Source organism: Oratosquilla oratoria, chromosome 35 (assembly GCF_046742065.1).
Source record: "Oratosquilla oratoria isolate Oo_2021 chromosome 35, ASM4674206v1, whole genome shotgun sequence".
Classification (NCBI taxonomy): domain Eukaryota; kingdom Metazoa; phylum Arthropoda; class Malacostraca; order Stomatopoda; family Squillidae; genus Oratosquilla; species Oratosquilla oratoria.
The window spans coordinates 9,107,624-9,124,668 of record NC_134811.1 but is presented as its reverse complement, the minus strand read 5'-3'; the positions used below and the strand labels follow the sequence as shown (position 1 = coordinate 9,124,668).

The following is a 17,045-nucleotide window of genomic DNA, read 5'->3' as shown; positions in this document are numbered from 1 at the left end:
AGCTTAAGCTTATTGTACAAATAAATATGAAATTAGTTTTAACTAATGAATGGTGCAAGAACAACAAGAAACAAAGCACTGATAGGCTGGAGCTCTGGTAGCTGTACTGTTGCTGTGATTGCACACTCCACCTGAATGGGTTGGTGTAAGGGGTGATGGGAAGTATGATATCCTCCCTGATGGCACCTGGTTCAGTTACATGGGGGAATTTGTGGACATTTTTGCAATTGAGGTCTTATTTCCATAGCACAACCTGAAATACAAATCTGCAAACAAAAACCATACTTCCATTATTGAGGAGTTTGCAGTTTGTGGATGAGCCCAAGTTTAGGCTTTGACTGCATAAGTCTTATGTGATAAGTGTATTAAGGCTAGTGACATTCCTATTGATTAAAGTCATGCTTCATTCTTTTTTGATTAAGGGTAAACTCCACCCACAGAAGAATGTTTATCACTTTTAACTTTTATCCCTCCGTCCTGCTACCTTTCTTAATCTCCTTTACTACCTGTATGGAAAGCAGATGAATGGAGTGAACAGGAGAGGGGTGACTGAGGATGAGATGGATGGATGATGTAATAGGGGCATTGAAAAAAGGGGGATGTCTCTTGAGGAAGGAAGGGAGAAGAAAGAAGATAAGGGTGAGTGGAGAATGGTTGTGTATGGATGATTCTGTGATGCATTGAAGGGACTGGGTGGGGGATGGGGGAGGTTAGGGAGTGGTTATGTGTGAATGATATTTTGATGCAGTCCAAAGGGATTTGTTCCCATCTTCTCTTTTACTGCATGAAGGAATGGAAAGGGGGTCACCTATTAAATGAAGCGGTCTTGCTATGGATGTGCTGTGTCTAATTGAACCTCTGACACAATATTGTCTTCAAGAGTAGAAATGCTTGTTGTTGTTAGTGGGATGCTGTTCTTCACTCTAGTATTAATAAAGAAAGAGACACAAAACTGTTAATAGATGATGACAAAATAGAGAAATGAATATATATAGAAGCATGTGCATTAAAATATTGTCATAATACATTCTTTAGGTATTATATATATGGAAATAATTGCACCTATTTGAATTTTATTTTACAGCCTCTTTCTGCTGGGAGTGGCATACCTCAAGTCAAGTGTTATCTAAATGGAGTGAAGGTTCCTCGGGTGGTTCGAATAAAAACTCTTCTAAGTAAAGCTGTGGGTGTTACCATGTCTGTTCTTGGAGGCCTAGCAGTTGGGAAGGTTTGTATACTGAATTTTGTTTGGGTCTTATTTGGTATTTTTCTCACAGATATATTAGCATACACACACATACTATAATGCCATTTTCCCTACATAAAGGTGCTAGCTAAGTCGAAACATATGCCAACACTGCACCTATTCAAATCCTTTCATTTTTGCTCCCATCTTACCATTTCATGGATAAAGGGTTATCCTTGTTTCCCACCACACTGTTTGGGTCCAAGGCAATGCAGTGAGATACAGCACTTCCACATCAGGGCACAAAAGCCAGAGCTTGATGTAATCCCACCATTTCATTATATGATGACCTTATCAATGTAAAATCTTTACAGAGCAGATAAAAATAGTATCCCCTCATGTTGCATCATTTCTTCATCCATTTACAACTACACTCCATTCATTCAGGACTATTTTTTGACTAGTCTGTGCTTGACAGACAGTTCTCTTGCATTAGTGCCCCAATCACTTGTCCACTAACCTTATTCATAGTCTTAATCTCAAGTTCACTCCCACTTCTTTTTCTACACACTTTATGATAGTCTTTCCTCACTCATTCTTTTCTTATGCCCTTATGCACTCTCCCTCCCTCTCTCTCTCTCTCTTTCATTTTCTCTCCCCCTTCTCCTTCTCCCCCTCCCATTCCCCCTCCCTCTCCCTCTCTCCATCTCCCTCCCCCCTCCCCCCTCCCCTCTCTCCCTCCCTGCCTGCCTCCCTCCCTCCCTCCCTCTCTCCCTCCTTCTCTCCCTCTATCTCTCTTACACGGTCAAGATATCAAACAAAATTTACATGGAGTATAGACTATTGGAGAAGAGTTTATAGAATGGTGCAGGAACCTGTTTAATGAGAGGGGTCCACTAAGGATCAATTGACATTGTTGCTAAGGAAATGAAGTACAATTTGCACATGGTTTAAACTAGGAGTGAAAGGAATGTGTGTTATGGGTAACTGCTTCTAAGTAGAAAAAACATTATTGCTTGTATTTGATCATTTATCACATAAATTTTTATATTCGTTCAGGAAGGTCCTATGATCCACTCAGGAGCAGTGATAGCAGCTGGTGTTTCTCAAGGAAAAACAACTTCATTTAACAAAGACTTTGGTTTCTTTGAATACTTCCGAGAAGACCATGAGAAGCGGGATTTTGTATCAGCTGGTGCTGCAGCTGGTGTTTCTGCTGCCTTTGGAGCACCTGTTGGTAAGTGTATCAAATATCTAGCAAATGTGTGGACCACACAAAACGTCTGTGTAAAATCATGAAATTTTGTAAAACAATACAACTTACTGTATGTTTTCAAGACTTTTTTTTATCATTTGGTCAATCAATCCATTGTCCAATGTCTCTTGCAGATCTTATTTTTATTATTTTTTTCATGTAGATGGGGTTATTGATTATACTTCTGTTCAGTTATGTTTTTTGATTATTTTATGTTCATTGAATTGAAATGCATGTAGCATAATGCTGATGTCTAGATAATGCTAGTCATTATCAATCAATTTGCTCTGAGTCTCTCTTGAAGGAGAACCACAGCTAGTCATTACTTGCTGGTAAGTACATTACAGGGCCTGATCATTGGTACCAGAAAATAGTGATACTTTAACCACTTCAGTACAACTCAAAATCTCTCGTGCAGCATTGTCTTCCATATGCAATTTACATTACACTACTCATATTATAAAATATAAAGTCATTGCTGTATTACTTGTTTTCTTTTACTGTGAGTAATAATGACCACAGAAAACGTGATCAAACCAGTTCACAGAAATTGGGGGTAACTTGTGTAAAACTACAAAAATATATAATCAAGATGCCGACACCAGCATCCTTGTATACCCACATGCTCCTCATGATGCCTACGTAGACATCATTGTACTGAAGTGGTTAAGATAGACATCAGAAAGAATCATCTCCTTGTTAGTCATCTTTAAAGTCCATCAACACCCTCACCTCACTCTGGAGGTGTAGTTAAGAGGACCTGATGTTATCTCTTCAGACTGGGCCCAAGATCTCTATGATCTTCAACTATATCATACACTTTTTGACACAAAGGTAGCTGATGTAGATATGGGCCCACACTATACAACACAAAAAATACAATGTTGTCTCTTCCTGAAGATAGTAGAAGGGCCCTAGTAGAGGGGATGTGGGCCCTAGTAGAGGGGATGTGGGTTTCCAGTTATTGAAACTCAAGTGATGAAATGCACAAAGATGGTACATGGGATGAAAAGGATGGAAAGGAACTGAATGAGAGGTAGGGAATGGAGAGAGTGAGTGATTTGAGGTGAAGGTGGTGCTGTACCAGAGCTGTTAAATATCATCATGGTTATTCACCGTGTACATGGTTGGGGTGGCTTGGGAAGTAAAGGCATGGGTGAGGTGGTTTGGAAGTTGTAAATGATAGTAGAAGGAGGTAGGAGATGAACCAGTTATTGTTTGCAGATGGCACTGTGCTTGTGACTGGGTCAGAGAGAGGCTTTGAATATGAAGAGAATGTGTTGAGCAGGGAGAGGAGAAGGCAGGGGATAGGTGTATTTAGAAAATGGTTGTGTGTGGATAATAACTTCATGCAGTCTTAAAGGATTTCTCCGTGTCTTCTCTATTTTTCACATGAGGAGATGAGTAGAATCTCCATGTAAATGAAGTGGCTGGCCCTTCTGTGGATGTGCTATGTCTTGCTGCATTGCTTTTGACCCAGGCAATGGGCCGGGGAAAGGGATGACTCTTCATCCATGAGGAGCTAAGATGAGAGGAAAACAAATGGGTTGGTGGATGGAAGTGAAATGGGTAGGGGTGGGTGCATGCCTTGTTTGGCTACATCTTTTATAAGGGGGAAGAGTCCCTTGGTATATAGATAGATGTACACATACATAGTAAAGGGCATTTTCCCCCTTTCAATTAGGGCAGTGAAGTCAAAGCATACACTCATCTCACACCCGTCCAAAACCCATTCATTACCTGTATTATCTAAGCACCTGATGGCTTAAGGGACATCCCTGCCCTTTCCACACCTCTCAGGACAAGTACATATGTGTACATTATACAAATGTATAATATCATAATTGAAATGGGAATTGGAAGGCATAATACAAGTTGTCACATGTCAAGAGTAGACCTTTTTCATGGTTACAAATCTACATTGGTTAATCTACATAGATAGTAATGTTAGTTGTAAGGCATAGTACAAGTTGTCTCACATTTGTAAGTGTACACTTTTTATGTTGTTGGAAATCTACAGTGATGTGGAGCAAGGTCTTGGAAAGTCTTTTATTGTTCATGAAATTGAAAAGTATGTATACAGTTTATCAGAATTTTGTTACATCTTCATTACTTTTCAGGGGGTGTTCTATTCTCTCTTGAAGAAGGAGCCAGCTTCTGGAATCAGAGCTTAACATGGAGAGTGTTCTTTGGAGCCATGGTGTCCTCCTTTACCCTGAACTTGGTGTTGTCTGCATACAATGGAGTTCCAGGTATAGCCTGAAGATATTGATCTCTCCATTTTTTTTTTTAAGACATGGAATTATAAACTAACTTGGTGTCAAATGTTAGTATTTTCCTCGTTCATTATAACTGTTTGTTAATAGATTTTTCTATCCAATATTTCAGGTCAGCTAACATATACAGGATTACTCAACTTTGGTGCATTTGATGACCTTACTTACCAAATTTGGGAATTCATTCCTTTCATATTGATGGGAATATTGGGAGGTTTATTAGGTGCTCTGTACAACTATATCAATTATCGCCTCACAGTCTTCAGAATGCGGTAAGTAAAATACATTTGTAGTATCTATGGTGGTAGATAATGCAAATACAAAAAGTTTGTACTTTTTTGCTGAGGGGGGCTAGTTAGATTTACATATCACAGTTCACAATGCAATAAACTTATCTGTTTAAAAAAATTGTAATATGCCTTTACAATATGTAATAAAAGGCTCTTTCATCTTTTTTAAGGAGGTGGCTTAATCAAAACATACAATTTCCATATATCCATCCCATGTCTGTCCTACACCTATCCTACATCTATCTCACACCCATCCAAACCCATTTACTTCCCCTCTCATCTTAGTATCTCATGGATGAAGGATCATCCTTGTCCCCCACCACACCACTCAAGTCTAAAGCAATGACCTGCAATCAGTAACCACAATTTTTGCAATAGAACATCATTTGAAATTGATAGGAGCACAATTCTATGCTAAAATCATGAACAACACACACACCCTTCTTACTACATCTCACAAGCACCAGCAACAGAATGGAAAGCAGCATGTGACTGAAACATCTATCATGACATCTACACCATATTCACACCCAGATTCACAGAGAGGCCCCTCAAGAAAAACTACAGAACTCAGTAATAAACAACAACCCCATAGAGAAAAACCCTCCCATATCTGACAAGAATCATACTAGCATGGATGCACTCAGGACACCATCTGTCACAAAGACACTGCCACTGCAGGCCAGGCCACAGATTCTAATTGCCACCTGACTCACCCCCCTCATTCTTTTCACTTCCTTTGAAAACATGTTTTTATTTATTATTATTATTATTTATTTTATTTTACTTTATTTTTTCAAGAGGATATAGGAGACTCTATGAAGGAGTGATTGTGCCAACAGCACTGTATGGGGCAGAAACGTGGAACGTGAGAGAGGAAGAGAGAAGGAGTTTGAATGTGTTTGAGATGAGGTGTCTGAGAAGTATGATGGGGGTTACTAGGCTGGATAGAGTGAGAAATGAGGAGGTGAAGAGGAGAACAGGGGTGGAAAAGGGGTTGGGAGATAGGGTTGATGAAAGAGTATTAGGATGATTTGGACACATGGAAAGAATGAGTGAAGAAAGACTAGTAAAAGGTATGGAAGGCAGATGTGGAGGGAGTGAACATGAAGGGACATCCTAGGATGAGGTGGATGGATGGGGTGAAGGGGGCTTTGGGGAAGAGGGGAATGTCTGTTGAGGAAGGACGGGAGAGGACAGAAGACAAGGTGGATGGAGAATGGTTGTATATGGATGATGTTGTGATGCATGAGGTGGAATGGGCGGGGGGATGGGGGGTGAGGTAGTATGTGTGAGCAAATTTTTACGCAGCCGGATGGGATTTCTCCCCGTCTTCTCCTTTATGCATGGGGGACGGAGAGGGGGATCGCCGATTTAATGAAGCGGCCTTGCTGTGGATGTGCTGTGTCTTGCGACACTGCTTCTGACCCAGGGCAGTGGACAAGGTGCAGAGATGACCTGTCATCCAGGAGGTGCTAAGATGAGAGGGAGGGTGGAGGGGTGTGGAGTGTATTCAGGGATGGAATGGGTGGGAATGATTTTATGCCTTTCCCTTTTTGGCTACCTCCCTTGTAATGGGGAAAAAGCCTTGGTATATGTATGTATTTTTTCAAAATTCTCTAACATACTTCTATTTCAAATCTGCTATCCTCTTTGCCTCCCTCTCCTTGTATTTTCCTTCTCTTATCTTCTTGTACTTTTCATATTCTTCCCTAGTCCTACCTTGCAACCAGTCCATATATGCTTACTTCTTCTCTTCAACTACCACTTTCATCTCTTCACCCTGCCATCTACTACTCTTCTATTCTCTCCCATCCTCAGTGTCCCACATACCAGTTTTGTACACTTTATTTTCTCCTTAAAACATTCCCAATCTTCTCCTGTTTCCCTTCTATCCTCCACCACCTCCTACATTTTTCCCATTTTCTGGCATTTCTTCTCCATCTCATTCGATTTATTAGCTCTCAGTACTCCACCTACCACCCTTTCCTCCTCCACTTTTCCCCTTCTCTCAATTTCTCTTATGCCAAAAATTTATCTGATATTCTCCCACTCTCCCCCCCCAAAAAATGAACATCCAGAGCTTCTCATATCCCTCTGTTGGATCCCACTTCATTGTCCATTTATGTCTCATCAACCACTCTTCTATCCACCACCCTTTCCCTGTGTTTGCTGTCATCAACTCTCTAAACATATCTCCAATATCACCTCTCAATCATGGTTCTTACCTGACACCCCAAACTTCCCTGCTACATCATCTATTGGATCATCTACTCCAACATTGAGATCCCCTAACACCACTTTGACACTACACCAAATCTTGGTTGATAAAGCACCAGTACACTACCTCAATCATCCCTCTATAATTTGCTAGAAATAAAGGATTCCTAACCAAACTATGACCACCCTGTCACCATGATATGAAACCTAAAAGTAAAGGAGGATAGTGGTATGATGTTTACAAGGATTGCAGGGGCAGTAAGCCACAGACTACAACAATCAATATTTCTCTCTCTCTCACCCCTATCTCCTCCTCTCTCCCCCCACTCCCTCCCTCCCCCTCCCCCTTTCTTGCTCTTTTTCTCTTGCTCTCTATCTCTCACTCTTTCTGTGTCTCTCTTGCTCTCTCTCACTCTCTCTGATATATGAAAGGCTACTCTTATTTTTCATTATTTCATTCCACAGTTATGTTCAACAGCCATGGAGGAAGATAATTGAGGCAGTAATTGTGGCATTTTTTACTGCAACAATTGGGTTTTTCATGATATACTTCGTCAATGACTGTCGTCGAGCTAGTGAAGACCAAAACACACTCTACCCAATTCAAGTAAGTGGAAGTTTATTATATGCTGATGCCTATGTATGTGTCATGAGCCACGAGTGGGGTATACAAGGATGCCAGTGTCGGCTTCCTACATACATACATACATATACCAAGGCTTTTTCCCCCTTCCAAGGGAGGTAGCCAAAAAGGGAAAGGCATAAAAACACTCCCACCCATTTCATCCCTAAATACACTCCACACCCCTCCCACCCTTCCTCTCATCTGAGCACCTCCTGGATGACGGGTCATCCCTGCACCCTGCCCACCGCCCTGGGTCAGAAGCAGTGTCGCAAGACACAGTACATTCACAGCAAGGCCGCTTCATTTAATCGGCGACCCCCCCTCTCCGTCCCCCTTTGCATATAAGGAGAGGACGGGGAGAAATCCCTTCGGGCTGCGTCAAAATTTACTCACACATACTACCCCACCCCCCACCCCCTGCCCATTCCTCCTCATGCAGTCACAACATCATCCATATACAACCATTCTCCACTCACCTCTGTCTTCCGTCCTCTCCCTTCCTTCCTCAACAGACATTCCCCTCTTCCCCAAAGCCCCCTTCACCCCATCCATCCATCCACCTCATCCTAGGACGTCCCCTCATGTTCACTCCCTCCACATCTGCCTTCCATACCTCTTTTACTAGTCTTTCTTCACTCATTCTTTCCATGTGTCCAAACCATCCTAATATTCTTTCATCAACCCTATCTCCCAAATCCTTTTTCACCCCTGTTCTCCTCCTCACCTCCTCATTTCTCACTCTATCTAGCCTAGTAACCCCCACCATACTTCTCAGACACCTCATCTCAAACACATTCAAACTCCTTCTCTCTTCTTCTCTTATGTTCCACGTTTCTGCCCCATACAGTGCTGTTGGCACAATCACTCCTTCATACAGTCTCCTCTTCACATCCATTCCCAAATGTCTATTTCTCATTACACTCTTTAAACCACCAAGGCATTTACTCGCTTCTCTCAATCTACATTCTACCTCCACCTTCACTCCACCTTTTCCTGCTACACTTGCACCCAAGTATCTAAAACTATCCACTTCCTCCAGTCGCTCTCCCTTAATGTTCACTTCCAGTCTACTGCCACTTTCATCCCTTGTACATCTCATCACCTTACTTTTACCCACATTTATCTTTAGCTTTCTTCTATCACATACTCTCCCAAACTCTGCCACCAGCTTCCTCAATCCCTCCTCTGACCCTGCCACAAGCGCAGTGTCGTCCGCAAACAACAGCTGGCTCACCTCCCACTTTTCTCCATTTTCTTTAACCATCTCCAATCCCTGACTCACTACCCTAGCATTCACCTCTCGCACCACCCCATCCATGTATAAGTTGAACAGCCAGGGCGACATAACGCATCCTTGACGAAGTCCCACCTTTACTTCAAACCACTCACTCTCTCCATTTCCAATCCTAACACATGCTCTACTACTCACATAAAAACTCTTGACAGCTCCCAAAAGCTTTCCTCCTATCCCATAAATCTGCATAACCTCCCACAGTGCCTTTCTGTCTACCCTATCGTAAGCCTTTTCCAGATCCATAAAAGCCCAAAAAACATCCTTCCCCTTTCCTATAGCTATCTCACATATCTGTCTTACCACAAAGATCTGATCTACACAACCTCTACCCGTCCTAAATCCACACTGTTCCTCACCAACTACTCCTTCTGTTCCTCTCCTAATCCTCTCAATTAAGATTCTCCCATAGGCCTTCCCTACTACACTCAACAGGCTAATCCCTCTGAAATTACTACATTCACACTTGTCCCCTTTTCCCTTGTAAAGAGGAACTATACAGGCACTACTCCAGTCCTCCGGTACTCTACCCTCTCTCCAGCAAACATTAAATAATCTCACCTGTGGTGGGGGAAAAGAATACTGCCACCAAGTTTTCCCACTTGGATCGTAAGAGGCGAGAAGAAAGGGACGGGGAGAGGGACTAGGCATCCTTCTCCCTGTAGCCCCAAGGGGCAATTTCCTAAAACGAAAAGAAAAGGCATAAGGGGTGCTGGCGGGCCTCGGGCCAGCACCCTAAGGTTTGGGTCTTTTAATGTCGGCTTCCTGATTATATTTATTTTGTAGTTGTAGCAGGGCAGTGGACAAGGTGCAGGGATGATCCGTCATCCAGGAGGTGCTAGGAGAAGAGGGAGGGTGGAGGAAAGTGGAGTGTATTCAGGGATGGAATGGGTGGGAATGATTATATGCCTTTTTCTTTTTGGCTACCTCCCTTGTAAGGGGGAAAAAGCCTTGGTATATGTATGTATGTATGTGGAATGGAGAGAAGTGAGAGGTGAGTCAGTTGTTTGTGGATGACACTGCACTTTTGGTGGGGTCCAAGGAAGGATTAAGGCAGTGGGTGATGGAGTTAGAAAGGTATGTCCATCTTATATGACCACCATGTGTAGGTATCCATCCCTTATTAGTAAGTGCAAAAAGTTACGTGTGTTTGTCATCATTAATTTTTCTTTCTTCCATGTAACAGATGTTTTGTGATGAAGGGGATGAGAATGCTGTTGCTTCCATTTGGTTCCAAACTCCAGAGCAGAGTGTACGATCTCTTTTTCATGCTAAAGCAGGTAAAATATTCTTCATTTGATGAAGTTTGTATGCAGTGGTATGTTTAAGGGTGAACTGCAGAAAATAAAGTTATTGACAAAATGTTGGCATAGATTAGTAGAACAAAGGGTTGTTTTCACTTGAAGGAAGCACTAAATATGTTTGACTCTTACATACAAAAGAAAGTCTAAAGTTGAGCATTTGTACAATAATATTAAATTATGAATTATGGCAGATAGGGCTGATGAAAGAATATTGGGATGGTTTGGACACATGGAAAGAACGAGTGATGATTAATAAAAGAGGTGTAGAAGGCAGAGGTGAAGAGAGTAAACTTGTGGGGATAACCGAGGGTGAGATGGATGGATGGGGTGAAGGGGGTGTTGAACAAGAGAGGAATGTCTGTTGAGCAAGAAAGGGAGAAGGCAGGAGATAGGGATGAGTAGAGTGACTGTGTATGGATGATACTGGTATGCAAGGAAGGGAGGAACAGGGGATAGAAGGGTAGGGGGTGCTTATGTGTGAATGAAATTTTGACACAGCCTGAAGGGATTTCTCCTTGTTGCCAATTAAGTAAAGTGACCTTGCTGTGGATGTGCTGTGTCTTGCTACATTGTCTCTGGCCCAGGGCAGTGGATGGGATACAAGAATGACCCATCAACCAAGATGAAAGGGTGGTGGTTGGGAGTAAGTATGTGCCTCTGACTTGGCTACCTCCTTTATAAGAGGGAAAAACCTTTTGGTATATAGATAAATAGATGAATTATTTTTAGAAAAAAAAATGTATTAGTCATTTCAATCAGTCTGTTACACCTGGTCTATCTTCTAGACCCATGGCCTCTCAGGTAATGGACAACAGCCCATAAGTCATTCAGAGAAGAAACCATGATAGGGTCTGGATAAAGTAAATGTAGAACAATCCAGTAGAATGAGGTTCCTAGTATCTTCTGTATGTTGGTTGCATCTAGGGCAGTTGGAGTTCTTAGCCACCCTAATTCTCTGTTGGTAACTCTTCCATATGATGATGCCTATGTAGGCATCATGAGGCATGAGTGGATATAGGAGGATGCTAGTATTGGCGTCTTGATTACAGTATATTTATTTTGTAGTTGTAGCTGAGTGACCCCCAATTTCTGTGAACTGGCTAGATCATGTTTTCATGTTTATTATTACTCAATGAATGAGAATGAATAATACAGCAGTGACTATATTTTATAACATAAGTATTGTGATGCATCAATCATTGTACCTCAGACATCCGATGCTGCAGGGAAGAATTTGACTCGTATTGAAGAGGTTAATGCAGGATGGTAATTTGAATGTAGTCATACCAGTGTAGTTCTTACTTGTATTGAGAGTAATTTCTCAATTGGGTTGATGTCTGGGAAACTCAGACAAAAATATAGAATAGTCCTTGTTCTGTGACCTGAGTGTATATATGCTTTTGTATATACACACTCAGGTCAGTGGGGTGCTGGGGGGTGAGATTATTGTAGCTGAGTGAGTGATATATGTCTCAGGGTTTATGATTATGTTGTTTTCAGAGGGCTACACATATGTAATATGGTGTGAAGGGGCAAGCTATTATGTAGAATCGGTCAATTAGTCGGTTGCTCAGATCTTATGTAGGAGACCCATGGCTCCCAGGTTACTGGCAACAGCCACCAGACTGGCCCACAAGTCATTCAAGGAAGAAATATTGTGTTGATATTTGGGTATGGTTATGGTGGGGTAGTGTAATATAAGGTGTTTGGTGTCTTCTCAGTAATGGTTGCATCTGGAGCCATTTGCTTCTGTACCCAGGCCTATCCTGTGTTGGTACTGTCTTAGTACTTGATGCTGATTTGAATGTAGTCATACCAATGTGATTCTTTTGGGAGGTATTTTTCTGTGAGGACAATGTCTAGACGGATTTGAGGAGTAGGCTGTATGGTGTAAAGTTTAAGGGGTGATGCTGGAGGAGGTGGAGAGATTTAAATATTTGTGGTCATGTGTAGCAGGGAATGGAGGAGTGTAGATGGAGGGAATGAAAAGTGATATGAGAACCACTACATAGTGAAGAAACTATAGCAGATGTGGCTTGAATGAACTTAGGCTTAGGGAAAGATGGTAGATGAGGTGGATATATGGGATGAAGGGGGCATTGAAGGCAAGAGACATCTGTATAGCAAGGAAGAGTGAGTACTAAATATATGGGTGAATGGAGAATTGTTTCAAATGGATGAAGAAATGACATGGCTCAAATTGATGTTGTTGTTGTCATTCCGTAGGTTGTCTGGCCAAGCAGTCCCATCTCTCTAGCAAATGCCATGGCTGGAACAGAGTTTTCCCATAGATCCCTTGTAGAGTGTATATTGTGCTGTTGGCTTGCATGATTGTGAATGATGCTGTCTTCCATAATGTGTTGTATAGAATGAAGTGTTACATCCTGGACTGTGATGTATTCATCCAGCTTTTTCTGGTAACCATAAGGGCTGGATGGTGGCCACACTGCAGCCTGGCCAGGTCTCTGTCTTCTCAGGGAAGAGAAGATTCTTTTGGAACCATTTGTCATCTCTTCCCTCCAAAATATTTTGCCTTTTTATTTGTTAATCACTTGTTTGTTTTCTGTTTTTTCCTTTAAGTCAAGGGAAATCTAACAATTTTCTTTAATCCAAACTCAGATGCTTACAAGTGGCAGACTATCAGTGTGTTCTTTGTTTGCTATTTCATCCTGGCCTGCTGGACATATGGCTTGGGAGTGCCAGCAGGTCTCTTCATACCAACATTGCTGACTGGAGCTGCATGGGGACGATTAGTAGGAATGCTGATACATCTGCTATTTCCATCAGAGGTAATGTATTATAGTTAAAAGCATACTTACACTAGGAAAAAGTTCCAGGAATTAATAGAATGACACTGGTATATGAATAAGAATAATTTGAGGATTGATATAAACTCTCTTCACAGGGCTGGGCAGATGAAGGCAAATATGCATTAGTTGGGGCAGCTGCCATGCTGGGTGGTGTAGTGCGGATGACACTCAGTTTGACTGTAATTCTTATGGAGTGCACTGGCAACATAACCTTTGGCCTGCCACTCATGATTGTCCTCATGGTGGCAAAGTGGGTTGGAGACTACTTCAATGAGGTAAGGAACAACTTAAGTATTACTATAATATATTTTATTGGAGCAATATTTTTATTGTCTAAGATAAGTGAATATCTGGGAGGAATGGAAAGTTTTGTTATATATCTGGGGATGAATGCAAAGAGAAAGTTGTATGGTGAGGTGATTGTGTCCACAACACTCTATGGAGCAGATATGTGGAAAGTGAAGGAAGAGAATATGCAAAAGATAAATGTGGATGGAGAGTAGTTGTAAATAGACAAGTATAAATGGAGTGATTTTAGAGTGATCAGTCTGATTGTGGTCATTTGGGTGCATAGGCATGTAGTAATTGAAAGGATTAGAGCAGAGTGAGTATTGGGAAGAGCGGCATGGATTTAGATAAAGGTGCATAGATCAAGAGTTTGTGGTAAGTCAGATAGGTCGTCATCGTCTTTTTCTTGTTCTTCTTCTACTTGTTGTTGTTGTTCTTCTTCTTCTCTGTCTTCTTCCAGTTGGTTGTGCTTATGTGAAATAATGAGATGGGTGAGTAAAGTTGAGGGCTCTTGCATAGAACTATATACCAATCAATTTCATGTGGTATTCCTTGGGGAGAATTTTGGTTTCTGTTTTCATCCTATTACTATTTACAGTGCACTGTGTTGTAGAGTTTGTAGTGTGTCTGTTTTTTATATACATATATATTTATATGTATGTATGTATATATAAATTGGGATGGTTGGAGGTGGGAGCATACCTTGGCTGGCTACTTCTCATACAAAGGGAAGAAGCCTTTGGTGTGTGTGATTCACCATGGTCATGGATCATATGTTGGACTTGAGATCAACAGCTATTACCCTCCCAGGTGAGAGCTCAGAGGTTATATATGACTGATCCATGAGTAATGCTGTGACCTTACACACACACTTGCACAACTCCCCGCCCATGAGAATTGAAGTAATGGCTCACAGCATGGTGATACCAAAATTATTTCAGCCCAGGGCAGGATTTGAACTCTGACCACTAGAGTAGCGGCTGTGAATGCTACTACTGCACCATCAAGCAGTGTGTGTGTGTTTACTTGTATTCATCTGATTGTAGTATATGGGAAAAGAGCAATGCTCGTTGGGTCCTGTCTCCTATTCTCTAATTCTTTATCATACCTAACCTTGAATTCATGTACAGTTCCAGCCTAATCTATGCCCTTGATTTCCAGTTATCACATTTAGATATGAACTCGTGTACTGTTTGAGCTATTCCAATTATTAATGCATCTATGAGTGTGTGTGTGTGTACGGTATATATATATATATAATATATATATACATATATATATATATATTACAAAGGATTACAAAGGCGGTGATATGCCAGCAAGAAGTAGCACTATCTTTATGGACAACGTTATGCCAAGGTGATGGGGTCATAGAGGTGTTAAAAGAGAGATTTAGGAAGGTAACAGAATGGAGGGATTGTAAAAATTTAAGAGTCCAGCTTTGTGTTTTGAGTGGAGGTTAACTTGCAATCATAAAAGAATATTCAGGATTTTGTTTTATTGACTACAAAAATCATGCAGTCAATATACTATTTAGTGTGTGCATGCATGCATGCATATGTATGCATTTATATAGACTGCACCAAATTGGAATATGGAGTATGCCTTTAGAGCTAGTGATGGTTTATATTTTGGATTTCATTATTTGCTCATATGAGGATTGTATTATATTTGCAGGGTTTGTATGACATTCATATTCAAATGAGTGGGGTACCAATTATGGCATGGGAAGCACCACCACTTTCAAACAACATCTATGCATCAGAGGTGAGATTACTTTTGTTACTATTGTTGGTTAGGTTTTTCATCCCTTATTTTTTACAAAAGATACATATATACTATTTTGTTCTTGGTAGAATCTTCACACTACTTGAGAATGAGCCTTGTAACATATACTGAAAGGGCTTTTCCTCCATGAGGGATGGCCAAGGGAAAGCATACACCAGCCCAAATCCCATTCATTGTCCTTCCCATTTTAGCTCATGGACAAAGGGATCCCTGATCCCCTGTCACACCACTTTGTTTAACCACTTCAATATGAGTAAAATTCTTGCTTGCAGCATTGGCTGCCATATGTACAATTCATCACACTACTTGCATTATGAAATATAAAGTCACTGCTGTATTACTCGTTCTCTTTTATTCTGAGTAATAATATACACAGAAAATGTGATCAAACCAGTTCACAGAATCCAGGGGTAACTTGTGTACAACTACAAAAGAATATATAATCAAGACGTGGTTGAATGCAGACACTGAAGCCACTCCCCTTTCACCTGTAGAGATGTAGAAGAGGCTATAAAGAAATTGAAAAATTCCCAAGAGTAAAGCCTAAACAGAGTTTGCAACACCTTGCATAAACAATCATAGATCATAAACTGACATTTTCAGTTACTGGTTATACAACAAAATCCCAAATATCTGGAAAATAGCTCACATAATCCCAAAATTGAAACCAGACCAAACTGAAAACTCTGCATCATACAGATTGATCTCACTACTATCTACAATGTCTAGACTGGCTGGTAGCATCAAGGAGAAAGAATTGCTCCTTGAGAGACTCCATTGTATAGACTTTTTGTATCTGAGATGTGATTGTTCTCAATCACTGCATTGTCTTCCTGATATAAAGTTAACCACTTGATGTTATGGAGATATTAGTCTCTATAGGCAGCACTTAAGATTTAATGAACATTAACATATTCACACCCAGATAAATAAAGAAGACCACCAAACTCAGTAATCCAACAACAATTCTTAGATATAACTCCAGAAAAATCCCTTTCACATTAGACAAGAACCATACTAGCATGCCTGCACTAAGGATACCATCAGTCATTAAAACAGTACTACAGTTGCCACAGATTCAAACTGACACAGAAAACCTCATACTACTGTGACCCACACTAACAATCTCTAGACAACAACACACTATCTCTTCTCTAAGTGACACATGGTCCCAACTGGAGGCAGTTGCCAGTTTCCCAGAGGCCATGAGTGTTTTGCAAGAGAGACTAGAGGTGATTGATTGATTGATTGATTGATTGCACATTAACAGAATAGACATAATTTTTAGTAATACATTCTTGTTTTTTTTTTTTTTTTTTTTTGCAGGTTATGAATAGACCCGTCATATCTCTGCAGTGTGTAGAGAAAGTGTCTCGTATTGTTGAAGTGCTCAAACAGTGTACATACAATGGGTTTCCTGTTGTGGATCAATTCCCTGAAGGAGATGATGCCATATATTTTAAATCTTTTGGCAAATTAAGAGGGATTATTCTACGTTCACAGCTGGTTGTTCTCCTTAAGAATAAGGTATGTAATTAGATCTTTGAAAAATGGGTTTGCCCTAAATTTCTTTACCAACATTTTACCCAGATTTTATTTTAGGTATTTTTGTTGTTGTTCTAAGTGTTGTTATTTTCATATGCAGATGATCAGATAATTTACACTACCACAGGTACAAAGCTGCTGCCAAAAATACACACTACACACACACA

The 17,045-nt window shown here is 40.8% G+C and overlaps 1 protein-coding gene across 9 annotated transcripts in view; it reads left to right on the top strand.

The window, feature by feature from the left end:
* ClC-b (chloride channel protein 7) overlaps positions 1–17,045 on the top strand; it is a 69,822-nt gene that overhangs the window by 31,163 nt on the left and 21,614 nt on the right. For all 9 annotated transcript variants that reach the window (XM_076173899.1, XM_076173897.1, XM_076173896.1 and 6 more), the window contains 10 exons: positions 1,085–1,228; positions 2,246–2,423; positions 4,562–4,693; positions 4,830–4,989; positions 7,693–7,834; positions 10,330–10,423; positions 13,067–13,236; positions 13,353–13,532; positions 15,223–15,312; positions 16,660–16,860. In XM_076173899.1, coding sequence (XP_076030014.1) covers positions 1,085–1,228; positions 2,246–2,423; positions 4,562–4,693; positions 4,830–4,989; positions 7,693–7,834; positions 10,330–10,423; positions 13,067–13,236; positions 13,353–13,532; positions 15,223–15,312; positions 16,660–16,860 — 1,491 coding nt within the window. The remainder of the gene's footprint in view (positions 1–1,084; positions 1,229–2,245; positions 2,424–4,561; positions 4,694–4,829; positions 4,990–7,692; positions 7,835–10,329; positions 10,424–13,066; positions 13,237–13,352; positions 13,533–15,222; positions 15,313–16,659; positions 16,861–17,045) is intronic.